The following is a 22,565-nucleotide window of genomic DNA, read 5'->3' as shown; positions in this document are numbered from 1 at the left end:
AAATGACTGGCTCTAGGGTTATCTGTGGATGGATCCCCTCTCTCTCTCTGTGTGTGTCTCTCTCTCTCTCTCTCTCTCTCTCTCTCATACACACATGTGCATGCATACACCTACTCATGCACACATAGATGATCTCTCTCAATCTGGCGGTTTGGGGGATTTTGTTTTGTTGTTGTCCTGCAGAGCAGCTGTCTGATAGGACTCAGTTGCCCAGAGCATGCCCCCTCTCTCAGCACCTTGGAGGAAGTGAAAGTGGTCCCTTTTTGAGCCAGCCTACCTGTAACTGTTAGCTGTTAGGACTCCCATCCCCAGTGGCTTTGCTAGGTGAGATGAGGACAGAGTGGTAAGGCAGCCTGGGCAGAGATGGCTTCACAGCTCCCTGTGAGGGGACAGAACTGGAGACTAGCGCCCTCCCCCCTTAGGTGCCTGGGAAGCATGGAGCTGAAAGTCAGAACTCCAGCATCCCCTGGCTGGCTCATTGCCCAGTAGTGTGTCCTTGGGCAGGTCCCGTCCCCATTTACATTGGCAGGGTGGCTGACTGCAAAAGCAACCTGGACAGTTGGGCTCTTTGCTTGTTGATGGGAGGCTGCCTCTTCCAGGCAGCTGCACACCTGCCTCCCCTACCCAGAAGCCATTTGCCATCTGTGAGGCCTCTTCTTGGCAGGGGCCAGGACCCTGGGGAGCACTGGGCAGGGGGCAGGGCTCCCTGGGGCACCTGGTTGCATCCTGGCACCCGCCCAAATGCAGAGTGTGGTGTTTTCACCTGCCTGTTTGCCCCAAGGATGCCTTCATGCTGCTCTTTGATCTCGGGCGGACTTTATCAACTTCATGGCAAAGCTGTCTTACCCACAAGAATAATATCTCATTAGTATTATTGAAAATGCAAAGTAAAAAAAAGAATCCAGGAAAAATTAAAATCAGTTGAAATAATTAACACAGAGTAAAGCTGGCAGCAGTTAAGCTTGCACCTGGCAAAATATGTTATTGACTAAAAATTGACAGAAGAATTGAATCTTCCTGACAAAATTTAGATCTGCAGAAGTTGGCTCTGGAAATATTTTCTGTGAGAAACCATTGTCACAAACGAAGTCTCAATGGTGACAAACACTAATTTATAAGATTTGATATGAGCTAAGAACAAATCGTAGACTAAGAAGTCAGTAAAATATCTAAAAAATAATTGATCTTGATGAAAATAATACCAATACATTTAAGATAGAGGGTGTGGCTTCATACTATTGAACAGAAAAATTGATCAAGAAATCCAATTGACCTAATGAAGCTTATTAAGAATTACTTTCTTAATTAAAACCACCACCATTATTGTCAAAATGCAGGGGTCAACATCCAGGACCTGATAGCAGGCGGTTAGTGACTTCATTTGCATGGGTCGTGAGCTAACAGGTGAAGGAGATCCAGAGTGGAAGGGCAGTGAGAACCACAGGATTCATTTGTCCCAGGGAGAGGGTGAGGTGGGACCAAAGAGGTCAGTAATAGAGACCAAAGCATCGTTGGTATGGCCACACTGGCGACCACTGACAGAATCACGCTGTTGTGAGCTGTGCCTTGGTTAGGACTAAGATTCACGTTGAGGTCAGGAGTACTCTGAGGCTTTGTGTGGGATCAGGATACTTTATCAGATCGTTTGGGTCACTCTGTAGGGACTGGGCTAGAAAGGATAAAACTAAAAGCAGAGAATAGGGCATACAGTAGGAGGAAGGGGTCCTCTTTCAGCCTTGCAAATGCCCACTCTCCTCCCCTCCAGCTTACATGTCCTTTGTATCTTCCTTTAGTTCCCTTCCTAGCTTGTAGTCTGGACCTATGGAGAAGGCAGTGGAGAGGGAGGGGTCTGCTTTGGTTATGAAAGAGGCAGTGAACGTTGAAACCCACAGGGGAAGAACCTCTAGGGTCATGTGTCCAGACACTGCAGATTTGAAATCTGCAGAAATCTTTGAAAGAAATAACAGCCCCATGCAGGTCTGACTACTGCAGAGGTGGCTTGTTGGCCTAGGAGGTGGCAACTACAGCTCTTGTTCCATTCCTGCTCTGCCATCCTCTGTCTGTGAGATCTGCAGGGTGACTCTGGGCAAACCACTTAATTTCCCTACTCCTTGCTTTCCTCACATATAAATCAGGACCTAGAGCATGCTCAGTGTTCCCTGAGTGGATCTCATCACATGAGAGACACTGTTTTCATGTGCTTTGATGTCTCGGTGGCACTGTTGTTGGCTTTGGAAAATCAGGAGTACCAGCCACACCTCCAGCCATCTCTTCCTCTACAGGAGCACCAGCCACACCTCCAGCCATCTCTTCCTCTAGACATCTCAGTCTTAGGCTCCCTGGGACCTGAGAAGGGAATTCTCGAGAATATAGAGTAGTTTTTGTAAGATGCAGCTCCCTAAGCTGGTACCCATGACAAGTCATGGAGACCTACAGGAGCCAGCCTCAGGCTTAGAAAATGACATGAAGGCCCAGACATCCTTCTCATAGACCAGAGCCGTGCTGTCCCCTTCTCGAGGCCATTTCCACAGAGAGGCATGGAAGCTGGCCTGTCTTTGCGGAGAGGAGCTGTTGACACAATCCTCAGCCCAGATTCTGGGGCAAGTGGCTGTTTCCTGCCACAGTGTGCACCTGGCACCCCTTGCTGGCTAGAATGCTTTATTATTTTGACCCTCTTAGACTAGCCCCTCCAGGGGCATCCTTGTCTCCTTCCCTCCTGGCCCTGTGTCTGGGATCTGAACCTTCACACCCTGCCAAAGTGAGGCACACAGACCCCAAGAAAGGGTAGCGTCTCTCCCCAATCTTCTCTCTAACCCAGTCATTGTACACATGCCGTTCTGTACCTCTGATGACCCACACAGAGCTTGCCACTCTTCACATAGCACTGTGCGTAGTCACACCGCCCCATATAGAATGGGCTCAAGATTCTGAAAGGGACCCTGCCCACAGGCGTGCTCTCTTTGCAGATAGGGAACAGTCCTCGAAGGACACCGAAGCTTCAACAGCGAGCCCATCCTTCGTGGTCTAGTGGTTAAAATTTGGCACACTCAACAGAGCCCCGGAAGATAAACTAGTACAATTAGTTTATCATTCCTTTTCATGATCCAATAAATTCTACTGTGTGTAAGTATATTTTTTATTTATCCATTTGTCAGATGATACATGATAGGCATTTGGATTATTTCTACCTTTTTGACTGTTGCACACGTTGTTCAGACCAATGTTTTCATTTCTCTTGGACATACATAGAAGCAGAATTGCTGGGTCCTATGAAACTCTGTACTTAGAGATCTTTTGTTGGTGTGTGTACCCATGTGTTTGTGAGGGGTGTGTGTGTGCGATGGCACATGTGTGGAGGTCAGAGGAAACAGGTATTGGTCCTTGTTCTACCTTATTTGAGATAGGTGTGCACACCAGGCTTGATGGACTTCTGGGAATCCTCCTGTCTCCACCTCTGACCTTCCTGTGGGAGGACAGGGGTAACAGACTCATGCACCACTGTGTCCAGCTTTGGGGCTTCTGGTGGTCGGTGCTTTAACCCATTGTCCATCTCCTCAGCCTAAGATATTTGTTCTTAAATAAGTGTTTCTGGGTGAAGTTCTAGCTGTCTGAGTTCCAGAAGTGAGATGACCTGCCATCTGATCCCTGCTGGGTTCTGGGATTCACTGTATGCCTCAGTGTTCTGATCTGTGAAATAGGGCCATGCCCCTTCAACTCACCTCAAGGACTTTGAAGCGCAATCACTGCTTGTGTGGCACGTGAAGAATGTCAGGATGTTCCTGCTTCCACTGTTTGCACTCTTTGGTCCTGTCATTTGGACCATTTGGGTTTGGCTGCTCCTGTTTTGCTGAGGCAGAAGCTGAAGCTCTCAGAGGGGCTAAAGAACCAGTTTATTTTGTAAGACAGTGGGAGAACCAGAGCACGAACCCAGACATATCCAAATCCTTAAACTAGGACTGATCCCTGCCTCGGATGCATCTCGGCTGAAGGCTCCCTGAAGCCTCCAGTTCTCTACTTAGTCCTGAGCACAGGAGATGAGACCCAGATTCAGTCAGGTGTAGACTCCAAGGCAAAACGTGCTAGAGAAGGAGCAGAGCCTTTGTCAAAGTCCTGGTTTTTAGCTGTGAGACTGTGGATAAATTGCTGAAGCACCCACAGCTGATCATCAACCTGGAGGGGGCACACAGGAAGTGTCCCTCACAGAAGGCACTAGGTAAAGCACTCTGGGTGCTTGAAGGGGACAGTATGGGACCATCATGGAGAAGTGACAGGCGTCTAGGCTGCTCAGAGCAAGCTTGAAGGAAGAGATTCTACACAGACTGACTGGGAAGGTGGAAGGCACCTGGCAGATTCCAGTGTTTGCCAGTCTGGGGCTGCCAGAAACCTAGAGGGCTTTGCAGGAACCCCAGGAGATCTCACTCTGGAGAAGAGATGTAAGCAGCCCTTCTGGTGCCCCTGATCCTCACCCCCCTCCTCACACCCTGCCTGCTGATGCCTGAGGTGAGGGGGCTTGCCTGACTGACTCAGTTAGCCCAAGCAGTAATAAAACACTTTAAATTTATTGTGACATTTGGATTTAATTAAAAAGTACATACTTAGAGAAGTAGAACATAATGGGGAGAGAGACAGGGTGGCTTTTCCCCTCCTTTCTTCCCCAAACTAATTAGCGTTGTATTTTAAATTGTTTATGTGCCGCTAATCATCGTAATAAATCATTTATACTGAAAAAGACACACTCGGCTGTGCCCGCCGCGCGGGTTCCGCTCGCCGGGCTCTATCGCGAACAAATTGATCTAGAAGTGAATTTATTAACCACTGGGGAAGAAATCATTAGTGCTTTCTCTAAACATTCCCCAGGTACGCTTTATCGCCGCAGTTTATGCTGTAACTAAAAGGAGCATTACCCAGGCCTTCGCTGCAATTTCCTTACAAAGCCAGCCGCCCACTCCCAAGCTAGGGGGCCCCTGTCTCCTCTCCCTTATGTGGTCTGGGAACCCCAGCCTCTATCCCCAGTGTTTCTTTTTAAATTAGGAGCTCCCCATGAAGCAGGAGCAAGACCCTGATGCTCCTGTGGCTATTTGTCTCCTGCGGAGTGCTTCATGGTTATTGGGGTTTATGTTGTAGGCACATGGCATAAAGAGGCCTGAGGTTTTGGAGAAGTGGGGAGGCTGTGCTTGCAGGGACACTGTTAGAGGGTAGCTTCCCAACCCAGAGCCTGGGAAAACACCAGCTGTAAGCTAAGAGGAGCCCTAGTAGGAGCGCAGAACCAAGCTGGGACATGTGGAGCACACAGTGATGATCTGGGCCCCCAAGGCCTTCCTCTTGCAAGCTCTGGAGTCTTCTCCATGGTTTGGCTGGAGTAGTCTATTCTGCCCAGGTTTCTGGTGCCCTGTGTATTGCTGCCACTTCACAGTGCCCCAAGAATGGCCTGACAGATGACAGACAGCTTGACCAACAGGCAGCTCCCAGCTACCGATACCATGTCGCACAGCTGGTGGCTGTATTCACAGCAGTCTGTTCTGCTGACTGCCACATAGGTCCCCCTGCTTCCCTGCGGCTGTGCTCCAGGCTTCCTACTTCCCTGGGGCTGTATGCCGGGTCTTCTTCCTCCATTTTGCTGGAAGGGAAGTTTGTTTTGAAAAAGGATCTTCTCCCCAGGAGCCCGTGGCTGGTCTGGAAGCCATAGCTATCCCACTTCAAAGTCCACCAACTAACCTGCTTCCCAGAAGATTGGGCCGTTCCCAGTCCTGCAGGGAAGATCTCTGGTAGCCCCCAGGATGTCAGTAGGAATCCCAGCTCTATGCTCTTTCAGCTATTACTGAGAAGTGTTCCCTGTCCTTTTTGTCCTGGTGACAAGGTGCAGCCCACCCCCTGCTGTCCCTCTCATAGTAGCCAGCAGATGCTGCCTGTGCTCTGCTGCTTCAGCTGGGTAGGCCAAGCCCGGCTGGAGGATCCCGTCTTTGTGCCTGGAGAACACATTTAAAACTTTGAATTCAAAATTGATTTTGAAGGGTCCTAATCTCTGCTCTCCCGATGCTCACGGTGTGTCTGCGGCTCCTGCCAGACTCTCGTTTTCTGGTTCAGCGCGTTGGTGCTCACGTCCCTGATGCTGTGAAATTGAGACTCCTCGGAGAGTCTGGGTCCTCCTCCTCTGAAGATTGTAGGCCTCGTGGGAGCCCCGTTTCATTAGATGGGTGATGCTGGCTTTGCAGGGACCGAGGATATAGCTGAGTCACCATCTGGGGAACACAGCTTCCAGACACATCCTCTCTGGTCCTCCACAGATGTGTAGCTCCAGACACCACATCTCTCAGGAACGTGGGGGCTGACTTCTGCATCCTGGGATGAGATTGGAAGACTCTGGACAGAAAAAGGCTTGGACCTGGGTTCTCTACAAAAAATGCCAGGGGCGGGGCGACGTTTCTTCCCATTGGCTGCTAAAGGCTCAACCTGGGCTATAAGGGGAAAGAAGTCACATTAATATACCTAGAGGACCTTCAGATAAGAGCAAGGGAGGCCAGGTCTGTGTGAGGAGACAAGGGGTCCAGGACAGAGCTGAAGAGGAAAAGACAGAACTGTTGGCCTCCCACCGACTGACCCCTGAACCCTACAGTGCTACCTATTACTCCCTGAGGAGGTCAGAGTGTTAGTGTGTAAAAGAATCATGGACTAGAGCCCTGGAATTCACCTCTCAAAAATGTACTTCAAGAGAGTGCTTGCTGTATGAACACGAGGACCCAAGCGTGGCACCCATTAAAAGCACAAATATATATGTATACATACAGGAGAACAAAAGTTGCGTGTGGCAGGCAGGACTAAGTCCTGTCTTTTCTTTTCAAGAGGGTCACAGAGCCACAAGTGTCTTGGGCTATGTGGCGGGGGGCAGCAGTATGCCATCAAGTGCCCCCTCTCTGGGGACCTGCCTATATAAATCCACACACTCCAACCAGAGACGCTTGCCAGTAATAGCTGGATAGCTGCCATTAAGTCTCTTCATTCATTTATTGAAGCGATGCTTAGGACTGCTGTCAGGTTCAGTGCTAGGAGAACAGTGGTAGATAAGACAGGAATTGCACCTTCCTAGGGGCTTCTATTCTTGGGAGAGAAGCCCATCATTTCCCCAGTAAATTCTCCAAAGGAAAGCAAAAGCAATGACCAGTTGCTATTGAAAACTCAAAAGGAAATGACAGGCAGGGAATGGGTGGTTTAAATAAGGAAATGGGGGTAAAAGGTCCTCTCTATTGACAAAGCTCAGGATGGAAGGCAGGAACCACTGACGAATCAGGGAAAGAATCTGCAACGTGCAAAGAGCCTGAAACAAGAAGGGAGAGATGGAGTGGGGTGGAGCTCAGCATGGACGGGGAGGCAGGGGGCCAGACCACATGAAGCTATTCCAGGCTACATGCCGAGCAGGTGCGCCATGCTCAGGGTACGGGAAGCCATGGAGAGGTTCCAAGCTGGGCAGTGACCAGTCTGGTTTATTTGGAAAGGCTTCTCTTACTGCTGAGTGAAAGAAGCGTGGGGGACCTATGCCCAAATTATAGTGAAAGATGGGAATGGGGGCCTGGGGATGTGCCTTAGTTGAGAGAGGTTTTGATGAGCATGTCTAAAGCCCTGGGTTCGCTGCCCAGCACTGCATAAACTGGGAAGGGTGGTACATGCCTGTAATATCATCATTCAGGTAGAGGCAGAAGGATCAAAAGTTCAAAATCATCCTTGACTACACAGCGAGTTCCAGGCCACCCTGAGAGCCGTATGAGACCCTGGCTCAAAAAGATAGAAGTTGGCTCTGGAAATGGAAAGAAGTGGCTTGGATGGGGAGCAGGATGTGTGTGTGTTGTGTGTGGTGTGTGTGTGTGTGTGTGGTGTGTGTGTGTATGTGTGTGTGGGTGTGTATGTGGTGTGTGGGTGTGTGCTATGTGTGTATGTGGTGTGTGGTATGTGTATGTATGTGTGGTGTGTGTGTACGTGGTGTGTGTGGTGTGTGTGTATGTGGTATGTGTGTACTGTGTGTGTGGTGTGTATATGTGGTGTGTGTGCTGTGTGTGTGTGGTGTATGTGGGGTGTGTGTATGTGGTGTGTGTGTGTGAGGTGTGTGTGTATGAGGTGTGTGTGTGCTGTGTGTGGTGTGTGTGTATGTGGTATGTGTGTACTGTGTGTGTGGTGTGTATATGTGGTGTGTGTGTGCTGTGTGTATGTGGTGTATGTGTGGTGTGTGTGTGAGGTGTGTGTGTATGAGGTGTGTGTGTGGTGTGTGTGGTGTGTGTGGTGTATGTGGGTTGTGTGTGTGTGGTGTATGTGGGGTGTGTGTATGGTGTGTGTGTATGAGGTGTGTGTGTGTGTGGTGTATGTGGGGTGTGTGTGTGTGGTGTATGTGGGGTGTGTGTATGGTGTGTGTGTATGAGGTGTGTGTGTGGGTGTGTGTGTGCTGTGTGTGGTGTATGTGGGGTGTGTGTGTGTGTATGAGGTGTGTGTGTGTATGAGGTGTGTGTGTGTGTATGTGTGTGTGTGGTGTTTGATGCTGAGTTCCTCTAGGAACAGAGGGAAGGGATGGGACTGATGGATGCCCTGAAGGGGAGATAGAACACAGAGATCAGGTTTGGGTTGGTAATCAGAGCTCCTAGCTTAGATCTGTAGCTTTTTAGCTATGCCTGAGATTGCAGGGGAAATAAATAAATAAATAAATAAATAAATAAATAAATAAATAAATATAAATAGATAAAATAAAATAGAAGACACCCAATTCTGACACAGAGGGAGAGGCAACATTGGATATCTGTGCCATTAACTTAGGCCTCGCTCTAGTTAGGGGACCCCAATGAACATGCACGGCTTCCTGTATGTCCAGGTCCTGGTTAAGGACCCACAGAAGACCTAGGGAGACTGTGGGAGGTTAGCCCATGAAGCTGCCCCGGAGTCTTGAGTATTTCCTCCTGTTGGCCCTTCTACAAGGTCTCAGCTGGCTCCTGGAATATATATGTCTCCTCTAAATCTCTGAGCTTAATCCCAAACTCTGCAGTAGTGCTGTTAGGAGATGTGGCCCTTGAAGGCAGAATCATGAATGGGATTGGTATCCACATGCGTGGGACCCCTCTCCTGTGTGAAGTACAGTGGGAAGGCAACTGTCCATGAGCTAGAAGCAGACCCTCATCAGACCATGGATGGGTCAATGCCTTGGTCTTGACCTTCCCAGGACCTAGACTGGGTAAATTAATCTGTTATTTACAATCCCCCAATCTGATGCTCTGTCAGAGGTGCCCCCTCCCCCATGGATGGAGAGCCCTGCAGAGTCCAGCTTTCTCCCACAACCCTGGCCTCAGCGCTTTCCACCTCTAAGACACTAAGGTTACAGTGCTTTCAGGGTTTAAATGCAAGATCCTAAGGACAGTTGGCCTCCCGCAACCCCCACCACAGACGTGCCTCCTGCTTCTTACTCTTCCCTTACTCTCCACCTTGAAAAGCCGCTGCAGTGTAGCCCAGGGCTTTCTGTCTTAGCACGGCTCACATGGAGCCCAAGAAAAAAATCACTTTTCCCCATTGTTTAGGAAAAAGTGTGATACCACCCATGATCCCAGGATAGAGCAGGCTGGACATGGGTGCTCCTTCACAGTAGCCAGCCTCCGTGGCATTCTTGGTCACTCCCAGACTTGCCATGGGGCAAATAGCATGAGATTTCTGGGCACTGCTTCACAATGAGTGAAAGGGTGACGTGGAGTGTTACCCTCCATCTGTGTGAGGTGACACTGGCAGCAGGTGCTAGGGACACTCTTGTAGACTGCCCAGAGAAACTGGGCACTTTAGAGAAGACACGTACTGTAGGACTACATTTCAGTGTCTGACCCTGTGCCAGGCCGCCTCCAGAACTCTCCAGGGCACCACCCATCATCCACACACAGGCCTGCAGCCATGCGTTGAGCCTCCCCTCAGCCCTGGGTTGGAATCGCAAATTTTCACCTCTGCATGTGGCTCTGCTTCTTTGCCAGGACCCTAGGAATAGAATTGCTGGCTCACAGCATACACAGGCCTTCTCTTAGCTGATTGTCCTAAGCTATTGTTTCAAACTTAGTTAAAAGTACTTCATGGCGATGACCTAAATTAATCTTCAGAACAATCATTTAGCACAGTCTACCCACCTTTAGTAAATGAGTAAATGGAGTCAAAATTGGAAAATAACAGAACCAGAGTTCCAGCTGAGGTCATGTGTCTTCAAATATCTACTCCCTATCCATCTTCTCTAATTCCAGAGGCAAAGTCATCACTCCGTCCCCCGAGCTGACCCGCCTCCCAGTCTTCCCTCCGTGCCTCAGTAGGGAGCTGGAGGCCATGGGAGCCTCCATTCCCCTCCCTTACCTGACCCAGTAAGCACCATGCTGCGAATGGACTCACAGAGAGGTCAGTAATGAGTGCGGACTAGGTGACCATGGCCGTGGGTCCCAACGGTTGTTCTCTGTGGCTTTTGATTCCAAATGAGTAGGAAATGCTATTAGCTCAGGCCTCGGCTGCCACGTGGCAGGGCCTGGGATAGGAGTGCAGTCAGACGAGAAATTGTGGAGATAAAACCAGTGTGAAATGGAAGCCTTCTTGCAGGCTGCACGGGCCTGTGCAGAATAGAGTTACTTCTGAGAAAACGAGATTGAGAGAGATGTGGCAGAATTAGATTACACTTTCAAATTTCTTTATTCGAGGGGCTTGATGCCTAGGAGGGGCAGAGACGGGATCCGCTGGGGTACTTCTCTGCAGCTCCACATCTGGAATGGGGCCCCAGAGGAGGGCAAGAGCCCCGATCTGTGAGACCTCTGAGTCCTAGGCTGACAGGGCTGCCTGCTGGGGGCTCTGGGGCTCTGCAAGGATTCAGGTGACTGCTGCTTCCTTCTGTCCCAGAGGTGTCAGGTTTTTTTGTTTAAGCGTGGTGGCTGTGACAGCCGGTGGCTGTGTGCACCTGTGCTTCAGCGTGCATTTACATCAGCGCGCCAACATGTGTGTGGACCCAACCATGCATATGCGCACTTGCACGCATGAATGTGTTTTCATGTGCGTTACTGAACACCTGGTGTGTGTCAGTTCCAAGCTGGGCTTTGACAGAACTGATATGGAGAGAATGAAACAGATACAAACCCTTCTTGTGTGGCCCTTGTGGGCCTGTGTGATTCCATGCCCGTGGAGGCGTGTTTGTGTGTTCTGCCTGTGTCCTGTAGCTGAATGCGACTTCATACTTCTCAGTCTTCGTCCAGTCTTCATGAAGGCTCCTGTGTGAGTGTCCTTAGGACCTCACTGAACAGCCCTGCCTTGGGTCAGGACACTTGGGGCCCAGAGACAGACCGCCAAGGTTCAAATCCCAACTTTGTCTGCTTTGCAGACGAGTTGGGAGCTTTCTTACACCTTACCTTTCCGGTGCTGGGATGGAAGGAATGTAGCCCTAACTCAGCAATGAGCAAAACCCTTAGGGTGTTGGGTCAGACTGCCCATCCCAGGTCCCTGCTTATCACAGGGGCAGGGGTGCTCGTGGTGAGAAAGGGGAGCCCCGGAAGGTACCTGGCATCCATGTTGTGCTATGAGGCTCTGGGTAGGGCCTACAGCTGAGTCTCCTTCTCTGGCCTACTATGGACCCAACACGGAGGTTCATTAAGGGATTAGGAGGGATACCAAGGTTCTTCATGCCTGGGTCCCCAGAACACTGCTCAGACTCTCCGAGAGATCTCCCAGATCTCCCTGAGCCCGGTAGCCAGCCTTCCCTACTCAGCTGACCGCTGGGGCTGCCTTTGGGCAAACAAGTGGGGCTGGCTCCCTTCTGGACAAGCTTGCTCTGACTCCTGTTCTGGCTTCTGGATGACTCTGAAATCTGGCCAGAGCCCACTTCATTCTAACCACAGTGGCAGGTTCATATCTGACTTCTTCTCTACAAAGGAAGTGTCTGTCCCTAGTGTCGGCCCCTGAGGTGGGGCTGTGACTGAGCTTCCCAGTGTGCTGCGACTCTCATCTTCGCTTGACCTTCAGGCTCAGCTCATTCTAAAGACTCCTTTATAACTCACGGGGGCTCTCTGAGTTGAGGATTCTTTTCTTTATTTCCTTTGGTTTTGGGTTTTGTTTGTTTTTGTTTCTTTGAAACAGGGTTTCACTACATAGTCCTGACTGTCCTAGAACTCACTATGTAGACCATGGTGGCCTCAAACTCGAAGAGATCCACCTGTTTCTGCCTCCCAAGTGCTGGGATTAAAGGCACCACCACGGCCAGCAAGAGTATTGTTTTCATACCCGTTTTACAAAGAGGAAAACTAAGGCCCAGGGTTAATGAAAAGGTATCAGATAAATCTAGATCAGGGATGCTCCAGAAATAGCTGGCTGTTCTGCCTCAGAAGTGCTGATGGATACCTAGGAATTCCTCGAGTGAATGAGTGTCTTAGCTAGAGCTATGGTTGCAGTGATGAAACACCATGACCAAAGCCACTTGAGGAGGAGTGAGTTTGTTTGGCTTACACTTCCACGTCACTGTTAATCATCAAAGGAAGTCAGGACAGCAGGGCAGGAACCTGGAGGCAGGAGCTGATGCAGAGGTCATGGAGGGGTGCTGCTGACTGTCTTGTTCCTCATGGCTTGCTCAGGGAGTACCTGAGATCACATCCTAGAGCCCATGCCAGGTGGCTCACAGCTTCTTGGAATTCTGGCTCCAGGGATCCAATGCCTCTGGCCTCTACAGGCATGGGGCTCACATGCACGTATCCACACACTGACATACACAAAATTAAGATTAACCTTAAACCGGGTGGCGGTGACATACATCTTTAATCCCAGCACTCAGGCGGTAGAGGTGGGTGGATCTCTCTGAGTTCAAGGCCGGCCTGGTCTACAGAGTTAGTTTCAGAACAGCTAGGGTAACACAAAAGATGTATCTTTACAAATAATGTAAAGCTCAAAATGATCAAAAGTTTAGAAAAAGCAAGTACCCTAAGGAATAGCATCCTAATGGAGTATATATTGTTCCTTACCCCATTTCAGCTTCTGGGCTATGGCCTCAGGTTCCTAGCTGCATCTTGACCTACAGTCTGAGAACAGTGAGAACCCTTGGCTTTGTGTCACAGGTGCAGGTCAGGAGGGAGGGGCTGCTCCGGGCCTCTAGCTCTCCAGAGGGCCTCTAGCTCTCCAGAGGGCCTCTAGCTCTCCAGAGGGCCTCTAGCCCCCAGTTTAGGGCCCACAGTTGACTCTGTCCTTTACGGCACAGAGGACATAGTCTAGACAATGGCATTTCTCCTGGAGCAGTGGTGAGTACCACCCTTGGGGCAGAAACTAAGCAAGGTCCCTGGCAAGGCTTCAACAGGAAGGGCACCAGGATGCTGCCAGGAGCAGCAGGATATACTGGCTGGCATCTGCAGTCTCTGTCCCCAGGTATCTGTCACTGGCAGCACTGCAATCCAGTAGGAGGCATACCTGAGGTGTGGGCTGCAGGGACCTGCAGCAGAGTAGAGTAGACACATCAGGGGCAAACTGGCCTTGCAGAAGTGGGGGGGACCTCCTGTGACTCAGGGCTTTCTCTCTACTGTCCACTGTGGAGCCCACTAGCCTTGCGATTTGGAGACGCCCACATCCCACTGGAGAGGAGCAGCCTGGTTTGGGCTGCATAGGTAGGAGCTGCCGAGGCTATGGGGTCTGGCTGGCAGACAGCTTCTTGTGTAGAAGGCCTCTCTCCAGGGTGAGGAGCATCGTAGGAGGAAGGACTGATAGCTTCTGCCCAGCTCACCTCATCACTGGGGTGTCTGACTTTGGCCTACATTGCAGAGCTGAGGGTGAAGTCAGAGTTCTGCAGAGCCCAGGAATGGGAGTTTGTACAGGCCTGGAGCCTTGCACCGACCTCTTAGGTAACTCACTGCTGACAGTGGGACCTGGAAACTGAAGACATCCCCCACAGCCTGGCCACCTCCATCATCAGCCCTGCTGCCCACTCCCTGGGACAGACGAAGACGGGAGTTCAGCCTGTGTCCCTTCAGATATCATTCCCTCTGCACCCTGAGACTGAGAGTGGCATGTGGGCTAAGTGAGCCGATTGTGTTGCCAGGCCCAGTGTGTGTACTTAAGCGTGTGCCTGGACCTGTGTGTGGGCACAGGCAGCCTCCATTGTTAAAGATGGGTGTTTTCATGCATGAGTCGTAATTACTGGGTAATGCTTTAAAACCTCTCCTGAAGGAGTGCAAAGCTGGTTTTTTTCCCCCTCCTGAAGTCGGGAGTATGTTAAAAGGATTACCATGTAGATTTGATTTTTAGATAACGCTAAAATGGATCCCAAATGGACTTGAGCAGAGGGCTGCCATCTCTCTAATGGAAAGTACATGGCCCGAGGCTCTGCTCCCAGAGCCAGCGGAGGAGGGGCGGGAGGGTTGCGAAGGGCTGGCTGGCTGGCAGGGTAGAGGGGGCTGGGGAGATAGGAGTAGGAGCCCAGGCCTCATTTGGGGAGCAGGAAGTTGTAGATGTACCCCCTTAAAGCCCCTTTACTTCCCTGGGAGGTGTTTTTACCTCCTCTACAGGATTTGGCCCTGCAGAGTCAAAACCACTCCAGCGGGAAGCAAGGGGTTATTTCCATTCGCCTTACTGGGCAGATGGGGGAACTCAGGGTCAGAGGCTAGACCATTTCCTTTGGACTACCTGGCTGCAGCTTGGTCCACCCACAGACACATGCTGGTATAAGATTTCCTAGGTGAAGAAATCTCAGTGATCTCTGCCTTGGTGTCCAGAATCAGGGTCGTAGGATTCTTCCACAGGCTTTCCACTTCTGTAAGAGTTAGGCAGAGCCCAGGGATCAGAGTTCACATTGTCCCAGAGCCTTGCATAGGCCTTTTTTAGGTAACCTATGTATGGCAGGCCCAGCATGGGTGCAGGGAGGATGGAAATGTAAGGGGTGTAGAAGCACCCTGTGGTATCACTCCTTGTGGCTTCCATTGGGTCCTCAAGTGTGGCCAGGCATGCGGAAGCCCAAGCTTGGAATGAATGCCAACTATCAGGCAGAAGAGCTTTTGTAGATGCTTTAGAGCTGGGGTCTGTACTGTCCCTTTTTTGTTTAGGAGGATAACTTAGTGGCTGCAAGCTTTCCCTGGTATGGTGCAGCTACTCACCCGCCTACTGATAGCACCCAAGTACAGAGCCCTGGAAAGGCCAAGCCCGCTACACGCCAAGTGAACAAGGATGGCAGTCGTGTTGAGGCTATAATGGCCCTACCTTGAGATCTGAATTAGTATTTATATGAACAGCTCTACTGACTGGATCTCCTCCACTGGTCCCAGGGACAGTCTTCTCATCCTTGGAACCCCAGGCCTACCCTCCCCCCCCCCTTTTTCCTACACTTCATCCCTCCCTGTAGGCCAAGCCTTAGAAGGAACTTGTCATGAGGTCTGCTTCATGGGCAGACAGAGCTGAGCTCTGTCAGAGGAGACACAGGCTGACCCTGGGACAGCCATCATCCTGAATACTATCTCTCATTCAGACCAATTAACCTTTAGAGCTGCATTAAGGAAATTAGGCGGCGAACTTCCCAGCTAACAGATGGTCCTATGATGACTGGAGGAGGGAGGGAAAGAGGGTCAACCTCTGCCTGCCTGGGGCAGCTACAGGGCATCCTCCTCCATGCCCTTACCTGTCCCTTTGGTCCTGTGTTGCCGTAGGTCTGAGCTCTCTTCTTGCAGAGAGGGTTTCCCTGACCTAGGGCCTCTCCTCCTCTCCAGCAGAAGTCAGAGGGGTTGGCAGGAGAAACACGGGAGAGGAGCAGATCCTGAAGCTGTCTCCGTCAGTGGTGTACAGTCGTCACAATCACCACCCGAACTTCATGTAGGGGAGAGCGTCTGCCCAGAAAGCCGAGGGTCATTCTGACCAGACAGCTATGAATCCAAGGTCTCTAGGAGGCAGCTTCTCCCCTGAAGCCAGAGAACATACATATTCCTTTCTGTAGAAGAAAGGGCAAAGGAGGGAGGTGGCTCAGCAGCTAGGCCTGTAGGTGTGTACAGAGTTGGGGCTGGGCGTGGCAGAGATACCTGGGGACTGAACTGAATAATACACCTGGAAACAAGATAAGGCCAGTGGAAGCAGAGACTCCGGGCCTGTAGGCAGCTGGCCTGTTGGAATGGCAGGCTTTGCTAGCTGTGCCTTAGTCATGGGTAAAGTCTGCCTCTAGCCCACCCTCTGCTCTCTTAAGGGGCTTGTTCTGCAGCAGCCCTCCTTGGGAAATCAGACATTTGGTTTCTGGGGTCTCTTGTGTGGACACCGTGTGCCCTGTTTTTTCCTCAGCTGCTCTTCCCTGTGGTTCTGGGGGAAGGGACCAGGCATGTGTGTCTGTGTGCTCACTTCTGTCCACACCTGCACATCATACTGTGCACAAGGGTGTGTGTGAGTGTTCCTGCTAACCTCCCAGCAGGCTCTGCCCTCAGTGACTGCACACTGAGTCTTGCCTGGTACTTGTTGCTCCTTATATGCTGAGAAGCTTTTGAGGGAGCTGCTGGAGGGAGATTCCTAAACAGGGAGGTTGAACCAGGCTTCAGTGGCTCTGGAACCTTCGTCCCTCCTTCCATCCCTCCCTTCCTTCTACTCTCTTTCTCTCTCTCAGACCAGGACAGATAGAAATTTGACTTTGGCTGTGTGTGAGGGGAGCCTCAGCTGATACCCTGAGCCTCCTCCTTTCTTCCCAATGCTACCATTCTGTACTTGTGGGCGGAGGTTGCCATGGTCCAATGCAGAGTGACCCTTGCACTTCAAGAAATGCTGGAGGTGGGACTCTCGGTGGAACTCGTTCTTAGCTCTAATGTGGCCAACTTTGACTGTGTTAGGAGGACATGAGTCTGCCTGGATCAGATCACACAGGGCACAGTGGCTGGGAAGGGAAGGGCCCAGCAAGGCCAGCAGCCTCTAGACCTCTTGAGGGGTCTAGACAGAACAAAGGCATGGCATGTTGCTTGAAGGCCAGACTTGGGGCCTGGGGAAAAAGTAGGAAGTGAAGACGCCAGGGATCCTCTACTTAGAAGAAGCAGTAGAGAGAAAGACGTCCCCCCCACCCCCATTCCCTGGAGGAGGGTCTGCCAGAGCTCCAGGTCACTCCCGTGCCCATCTGTTTTAACATTACAGGTGTGCCGATGCTCTCCGTCCAACCTAAAGGGAAGCAGAAGGGCTGTGCAGGCTGCAACCGCAAGATCAAGGACAGGTACCTGCTGAAGGCGCTGGACAAGTACTGGCATGAGGACTGCCTCAAGTGTGCCTGCTGTGACTGCCGCCTGGGCGAGGTGGGCTCCACGCTCTACACCAAGGCCAACCTCATCTTGTGCAGGCGTGACTACCTGAGGTGGGTTCTGCTGCCCCGCCCTGCGCACACAGCCCCTATCCTTCCAGTCTGGAGCAACTCGGCCCCAAGCTCTAAACCAGACAACCTGTGGGCACAGCTGTGTGGCTACTCCTTGTTTACCCCTTGTCGGCCCTGTGAGCCACCCCAAAGCTATGTCTTTAACTCCTTGGACTTGGCCCCACACTATCCAAGCAGGCACTAGTAGCAATTGGACACCAAGATAACCTTCCAGTGGGTACCAGCCCGGCTTCAGCCTTACCTGTCTCCTATGGGTATCTCGAAGGGGATACCTCAAAGGGGCCTGGAGGAGTGGATGAAATGGCCCAGACTTGCCTGGGCCTTTCTCCCTGCTGGCATCTCCTGCCCACCTCTGCCCAGGTGTGCTGGGATTAGGGTCTCAGTATCTTGGCTAGCAGGGAGTCATACCCTAGGGCAAGGCCAGCACTGCCAATGCTTTTTAAAGACCTGGGTTTGAAGCATCCCTGGGCATCGAGTTAGAACCTTTTCTCTGTTTATAAATCCCCATTCCCCACCTAGCATTCTTCAGAGCTCTTGCCCCTCTGCCACAACCTGGATCCCATCCCCTGGGGCTGCCTTTCCCAATTAACCCTCCCTTAGGCCATGTATGACATCAGCAAGGCTGGAAGGAGGCCATGAAGCAGGGGCCTTGGCTGAGACCCAGCACCTGCATTTGGCTGTCGCTGGCTGCTGTACGGTGGCTGGGCTGCCTTGGGAGGAAGGGAGGCCCATCACATTAATTAGCAGAATGGGGTGAGAGCTGGTGGGACTTCTGCTCAAGTAAGGACAAGTTGGAGGGGGCAGGGTTATCTAGAACCACCCACCTTCCCTGGAGAGCCTGAGATTTACCTGTCTGCACCTTTCAGTTCAATTGTTGCCTTTAGCTTTAGAAACAGATTTTTTTTTTTTTAAGTGACAGTGTTTAGGGTGGAGAGAGGAACTGAGGCTGGGAGGAAAGGTTAAGGATATGCCCAAGGTTAATTCCCAAGGGCATGGAAAGGGGACCTTCAAGTCTGGAGGTTTGGGACATCTACCTGGGTAGTTGAATTAGCAGACTAGGGAGAGGTGACTGTACAATTGGTGGCCTGCCATCAGGACTGGAAGGAGCATCATGGTGTAGTGTGGCCTTGTCAGGAACTCCAAAGCACCTATGGCATTCTGGGCCCTAGCAGCCATAGGGACTGGCGGCTTTTGTACCTATGCTCTAGTAGAGGTAAGGAATGACTTCTGGAGGCAGGTAGGGAGGGGTGACTACCCAGAGCTGGCCCTTTGCAGCAACTCCTGGTGGCAGAAAAGGCCCCCATTGGCAGGCAGATGGTGTGACCCAGCCTTTGTCTGCCTTTATCTAAGCCACCAGGCAGCTCAGGCCAGGGAATAATGGAGCCAAGCTGGTCTGCAGGTGCCTGAGCCCCATCTACAAATCAGGGATTAGAAGCCCCACCACCCGCCTCTCAGCCCCCGTGCGCCATTCGAAGCTCGCTCAGCAGAAAGGAAGCAAGGCGGAGCTTGCTTTGCTCAGACGATTAGAGCGCCCAACCAAGGGTTGCTATGAATGGGGAGGGAGTGAACTTCCTGTCCCCCTGTTCCCAGAGCTCTGCAGCCAGCAGCAGCAAGGAGGGATGTCCTCCCAAAGAGACCACTGTGCCAGCTTCCCTTGGAACTTACTTTGGGGACAAGTTCAGGGTGAGAAGCATCTTAGGCAGGCTGTGCTGGTCTGGCAGCTTCATTTTACAAAAAGATAAACTGAGGTTCCAAGAAGGAAAAGGATGCATAGGTGACACAGTGAGATTACGGCAGAACACGATTTCATAAAACACCATACCCTTATTTCTGAGGCGTGTCAACTAGAATGGCCTCAAACTCCCTGCGTAGATATGGATTACCTTCCGTTCCTGCTCCTCCTGCCTCTGCCTCCTGAGTGCTAGGATTGTAGACATGGACAACCACATAGGACTCATGTGGTACTGGGGGTGGAAACCAGGGCTTCTCGCATGCTAGGCAAGCGCCCTGACTGAGCTACAGCCCCAGAAAGCACTGCATTTAAGCAAGAAGTCAGTGGCATAGATCACTCTCCCAGAGGAGCCAGGCATGTGCCCCCAGTGAGCTATTTAGCTCGCTGTGAGTCACTCTTATCTTGAATGGGGATGACCTCAGAGGACTGTGTTGAGATCAAAGGAGGTGATTGATTTTTTTTTTTTTTTTTGTAAACTCTTAGCATGTCTCTGAGCTACAGGTTCGGTTAGGGTTAAGGTTAGGTGTTGTTAAGTGCATAGTCCTGTGAGCGACATTTTAGTCTTTGACAGTTAGGATAACTAAGGCTCTGGGAGGTTCCAAGTTTCTGCCTGAGGATACACAGCCCATGATGGGCAGATTGCCTCAGAGACTTAGGCTTGTGAGGGTCTGGAGCCTTTGCTTAGGGGCCAGCCTTGAGGGAGTCTGGTGGAAACCTGAAATGGGTGTAGGGAGATTGTGTGTGCTAACACCCAACTCTAAGTTACATAGCCTCCTGGGAAGGGAGATGCCAGTTTTTTAAGCTTAATCTAGCAGTTGTCCGTGGGATAGGCTCACCTGCTATCCCATGGGCTAGAGAAAGGGGCAGGTCCTTGGGTGGAGGCAACTCCTTAGCAGGCCCTTGAATCCTCCATGCCCTTCCCCTGGCAGGCTTTTTGGCACCACAGGAAACTGCGCTGCCTGCAGCAAGCTGATCCCAGCTTTCGAGATGGTGATGCGAGCCCGAGACAATGTGTATCACCTTGACTGCTTCGCCTGCCAGCTCTGCAATCAGAGGTGAGTGCCAGGCCATCCGCCAACCCAGCACACTTCCCAGACCCCAGACTGAGGCCTGCTGCTTGGGCCAGGGGTGCTGGAGAGGCATGCATGCAAGTATGGCTTCTTTTGTGTGTGTAGCTGAGTATGCATGCTGTCATTGCCATACGTGTGCATGTGTGTATCTACACCCTGTGGTCACATATGGGTGGCAACTTTCTGTATGAACTTAATGATGGCATATGTGTGTATTTTCACACTATGTATATTAAGTAGATGGACATTTGGGGAGGGGTTTTCGTGTCAGGGTCTCATGTATCCCAAGCCACCCTCAAACTTGCTGGATAGCCATGGTTGACCTTAAACTCCCGCCTCTAGCTCCTGAGTGCTGAGATTACAGGCCTGTATTGCCATGCCTGGTGCATTCATTTCTGGGACTGAACCCAGTTGTGTGCATGCTAAGCAAGCTCTCCATCAACTGAGCTACATTTACAATCCAACCTCTATTATTTCTGTTTGGTGACAGGGTCTCAAGTAGGCCAATACCTCAAACTTGCAATGTAGCTGTGGATAACTTTGAACTCATGATCCTTCTGCTTCTACCTCCCTGGTTCCGGGAGTGCTGGGATTGTTGGAGTAGGCCACTATGTCCAGTATATATGTGCTTGTGTATGTATTTTAAATGTCTGTGTACACATGGATACTAGTGCATGGGATTGGTGTGTACTTGTTCATGTTCAAGAGTGTGTGTATACTGCGTGTACACAATGAAGTGAGAATGTTTATGCACATGCTTTAAACACGTGTGTACTATCCTGTACCTGTGTGCATGTGTTTTGTGTCTTGTCTAGTGAGAAGGGGTTTCCAGGCCCACAGGGTGAGAGATCTCTTCAGGGAATATCACTCCCTCCTCACTCCACTCCTGTGTACCTGGTTCCAGTTCTCTATTTCTCCTTTGTGAATTTTTGGGTCCCATACACTCTCCCAGTCCTGGGGGAAGCCTTGAGGGATTTAAGGCCTTCACCCCTGGCTTGGAACCTACCACTAACAATCAGAACATCTCCTCAGGAGCCCCCAGGTTAGGTAGGCATTCATACAAATGTCCCCAGGTTGAGAGATCCAGAGGCAGCACAGGCGACACTAGGCTGGCCCAGTGCACTGGCCAGACCGCCTCCTAGCACTGTGAAGTTCCATCGCCACCTGGTGGTTGGACTGAGAGCCAATGCTGGGATTGAGTCCGTGATGCTGGGGCTTAAAGTCTCAGCCACCAGTAGATAGATATCTTTGAGGAGAAGCTTGAAATCCCTCAATACTTCCTGAGGACAAAGAGACCAAAGTGTGATCTCCCTTGTGCTGGAGAATAAACTGTGGGCTTGGGTCACACTTTCTTTCGAGGATTCAAGCCCTAAGCTGGGATGGCAAAGGGATTCGTCTCCCTCCCCACTTCTCATCTCTCATTCCCCACCTGTCTCCTCTCTGTCTAGTTCTGGTTCCGTGCCCTCTCGCACCTTCTCCGGGACTGTTCTGAGTTATCTGAATTCCTCCTGCACCTCCTTGAGTAACACAATGGTGGGAGGCCCGTGGCTTTACTGTCCGTCCCACCACCCCAGGCTGCAGGGGTCTGTGGAGAGTGATTGACCAGGCCTGCTCTGATGTTTCTTCCATATCTCTGGAAGATTCCCGGAACTAGCTCATCAGCACCACCACCTCCCCTGCATGTCCCACCTCCTGGGCCCGGCTAGGACCTCCTCTTGCTGGACTTCACCTATAGCCTTTTCTCTCTTGCTTGGATTTTTCTAGATTTTGCGTGGGAGACAAATTCTTTCTGAAGAACAACATGATCTTGTGTCAGATGGACTATGAGGAGGGGCAGCTCAATGGCACCTTTGAATCCCAGGTTCAGTAACGCCCTGCATCTGGCCTCCAGGTCCATCTGTCCGTCCGCCCGCCTGACCACCTGCCTGGCAGGCTGGCCAGCCACTCTGCCTGCGCGGGCTGGCCAGCCGCTGTCCTACAAGTTAGAACGTCATCGTCAATGGGAAGGTGGCTTTTCTCCATCACCACCACCCATCTCTGTGGGCCCTCCTGGGGCCAGGCTTGGCCTGTACAGTCTGTCTTATGTATATAAATGGGAACATTTATTTTATGAGAAATGTAATGCGATTTTATTACTGGCGTGGATTAAACTTATGAATGTTTCCGGGGACATGACTCTGCATTGTTCACGTGACTGACATAGCTGTACCTCCCCACCTTCTGCCTCTGGTGGGTAGGGCGTGGGGAAGCAGACTCCAGCATGTGCTGGAGGGAAACAAGCTTAGCTTTGGGGATCAGAAGGAAGGGAATAACTTAGAGTGTCCTAGGCACAGGTGAGAACTGGAGTATCCCTTCCCCTCCTACAAAGCATGCATCCTGGTGCTATGCAGAACCCTAAGAAGGGGGCCAGCATGATGCTTGGTGTTCTTTTAGACTA

The 22,565-nt window shown here is 51.2% G+C and overlaps 1 protein-coding gene across 2 annotated transcripts in view; it reads left to right on the top strand.

Moving 5' to 3' along the window:
• The window catches only part of Lmo1 (LIM domain only 1), a 36,341-nt gene extending 14,048 nt beyond the window's left edge, over window positions 1-22,293 (top strand). For both annotated transcript variants that reach the window (XM_026781460.1, XM_005350972.2), the window contains exons 2-4: window positions 17,095-17,308; window positions 19,988-20,113; window positions 21,893-22,293. In XM_026781460.1, the coding sequence (XP_026637261.1) occupies window positions 17,095-17,308; window positions 19,988-20,113; window positions 21,893-21,998 (446 nt within the window). In that variant the 3' untranslated portion in view covers window positions 21,999-22,293. The remainder of the gene's footprint in view (window positions 1-17,094; window positions 17,309-19,987; window positions 20,114-21,892) is intronic.
• The last annotated feature ends 272 nt before the right edge of the window (window positions 22,294-22,565 follow it).

This window comes from Microtus ochrogaster, chromosome 8 (assembly GCF_000317375.1).
Source record: "Microtus ochrogaster isolate Prairie Vole_2 chromosome 8, MicOch1.0, whole genome shotgun sequence".
In the NCBI taxonomy this organism is placed as follows: domain Eukaryota; kingdom Metazoa; phylum Chordata; class Mammalia; order Rodentia; family Cricetidae; genus Microtus; species Microtus ochrogaster.
This window is presented reverse-complemented; position numbering and strand designations above follow the sequence as displayed.